The sequence below is a fragment of the Cynocephalus volans genome, chromosome 18 (assembly GCF_027409185.1).
Source record: "Cynocephalus volans isolate mCynVol1 chromosome 18, mCynVol1.pri, whole genome shotgun sequence".
NCBI lineage: Eukaryota > Metazoa > Chordata > Mammalia > Dermoptera > Cynocephalidae > Cynocephalus > Cynocephalus volans.
Genome location: NC_084477.1, coordinates 10,567,278 through 10,569,816, shown reverse-complemented (window position 1 = coordinate 10,569,816; position 2,539 = coordinate 10,567,278). Strand labels below are relative to the sequence as shown.

The 2,539-nt window shown below is 49.6% G+C and overlaps 1 protein-coding gene across 1 annotated transcript; it reads left to right on the top strand.

The window, feature by feature from the left end:
- The first annotated feature begins 262 nt into the window (after window positions 1-262).
- Window positions 263-2,035, top strand: CHRM3 (cholinergic receptor muscarinic 3). Its single transcript, XM_063082874.1, has one exon. It carries the CDS (start codon window positions 263-265, stop codon window positions 2,033-2,035), a length of 1,773 nt encoding a protein of 590 aa, XP_062938944.1.
- Window positions 2,036-2,539: the final 504 nt, after the last annotated feature.

Genomic DNA, 2,539 nt, shown 5'->3' with positions numbered 1-2,539 from the left:
AAATGTGGGAAAAGCATTGTCCAATGCATGCCTCTAGCTAATTTTTGTTATTGCCTCAAACAAATCAGGTCGTCTGCCCTGGACTCCTCACCTTTAAAATAAGAGAATGAACTTGACGATGTTTGACTTCTTGAGAGTCAACATCGTATAATAGGTCTTCTTTGTCTTTTGATGTATGCAATGCCATGAACATGTCAAAGGAAAGCATTTTCCTGACTCTATCTTCTCTCTCTTTTTCCCCAGACTATGTCAGAGAGTCACAATGACCTTACACAATAGCAGTTCAACTTCGCCTTTATTTCCAAACATCAGCTCTTCCTGGATACATAGCCCCTCGGATTCAGGGCTGCCCCCAGGGACAGTCACGCATTTTGGCAGCTACAACATTTCTCGAGCAGCTGGGAATATCTCCTCTCCAAATGGTACCACCAGTGACCCTCTGGGAGGCCACACCATCTGGCAAGTGGTCTTCATCGCATTCCTAACGGGTTTCCTGGCCTTGGTGACCATCATTGGCAATATCCTGGTCATAGTGGCATTCAAGGTCAACAAGCAGCTGAAGACTGTCAACAACTACTTCCTCCTAAGCCTGGCCTGTGCCGATCTGATTATTGGGGTCATTTCAATGAATCTGTTTACTACCTACATCATCATGAATCGATGGGCTTTGGGGAACTTGGCCTGTGACCTCTGGCTTTCCATTGACTATGTGGCCAGCAATGCCTCTGTCATGAACCTTCTGGTCATTAGCTTTGACAGGTACTTTTCCATCACAAGGCCGCTCACCTACCGAGCCAAGAGGACCACAAAGAGAGCTGGCGTGATGATCGGCCTGGCTTGGGTCATCTCCTTTGTCCTCTGGGCTCCTGCCATCTTGTTCTGGCAGTACTTTGTTGGGAAGAGGACTGTGCCTCCAGGGGAGTGTTTCATTCAGTTTCTCAGTGAGCCTACCATCACCTTCGGCACGGCCATCGCCGCCTTTTACATGCCTGTCACCATCATGACTATTTTATATTGGAGGATCTATAAGGAAACCGAGAAACGTACCAAAGAGCTGGCTGGGCTGCAAGCCTCTGGGACAGAAGCAGAGGCTGAAAACTTTGTCCACCCCACGGGCAGTTCTCGAAGCTGCAGCAGTTACGAACTTCAACAGCAAAGCACGAGACGCTCAGCCAGGAGGAAGTACGGCCGCTGCCACTTCTGGTTCACAACCAAGAGCTGGAAGCCCAGTGCTGAGCAGATGGACCAAGACCACAGCAGCAGTGACAGCTGGAACAACAACGATGCAGCCGCCTCGCTGGACAACTCCGCCTCCTCCGACGAGGAGGACATTGGCTCCGAGACGAGAGCCATCTACTCCATCGTGCTCAAGCTCCCAGGCCACAGCACCATTCTCACCTCCACCAAATTGCCCTCCTCAGACAACCTGCAGGTGCCCACGGAGGAGCTGGGGCCAGTGGACTTGGAGAGGAATACCAGCAAGCTGCAGACGCAGGAGAGCATGGACGGTGGAGACAGTTTCCCAAAAAGCTTCTCGAAGCTTCCCATCCAGCTAGAGTCAGCCGTGGACACCGCCAAGACTTCTGACGCTGACTCCTCAGTGGGCAAGACCACGGCCACTCTACCTCTGTCCTTCAAGGAAGCCACTCTGGCCAAGAGGTTTGCTCTGAAGACCAGAAGTCAGATCACTAAGCGGAAAAGGATGTCCCTCGTCAAGGAGAAGAAAGCCGCTCAGACCCTCAGTGCCATCTTGCTTGCCTTCATCATCACCTGGACCCCCTACAATATCATGGTTCTGGTGAACACCTTTTGTGACAGCTGCATCCCCAAAACCTATTGGAATCTGGGCTACTGGCTGTGCTACATCAACAGCACCGTGAACCCCGTGTGCTATGCCCTGTGCAACAAAACATTCAGAACCACCTTCAAGATGCTGCTGCTGTGCCAGTGTGACAAAAAAAAGAGACGAAAGCAGCAGTACCAGCAAAGACAGTCGGTCATCTTCCACAAGCGCGTGCCCGAGCAGGCCTTGTAGGGTGAGGTTTGATCGCTAGCGGTGACAAGACGCACATGCCAACCCACCAACCTTAGGAAGAGTAAGGTGGGGGTGGGGGTGATTTCTGGCCATGATAAAAATGTTTTTCTCACCCAGGTGTGAGAGAAGCTGCCTGTTTACCGATCCATTGAATAAACCTCTTTTAATATAAAAGTCAAATACCAAGTCAGCCCCCACCAAAAAATAGCATACTACTGAATATAAAGAAAATTTATTCTGAAATAGACTTTAAAGTGTTTGTTCTTAAAGAGGAAAAAAATATTGCTTCATAGCAAATTATAAATTGATTTGCTTGGGTGTTTTAATTCCCATTAGCTTTGGAATCTCAGATGAGTATAGCTGGCCCTGTTGCCACATGCTTCCCAAGGATCCCAAAAAGTGTCCATGAGACCCCACATGGAACAGAGCAGGCTGGCGGGTCTGCGGTTCTGCAGTTACTTCGTACATTGCAAAGCTGAACCTTCTTGCCCCAATAGAGCTTCC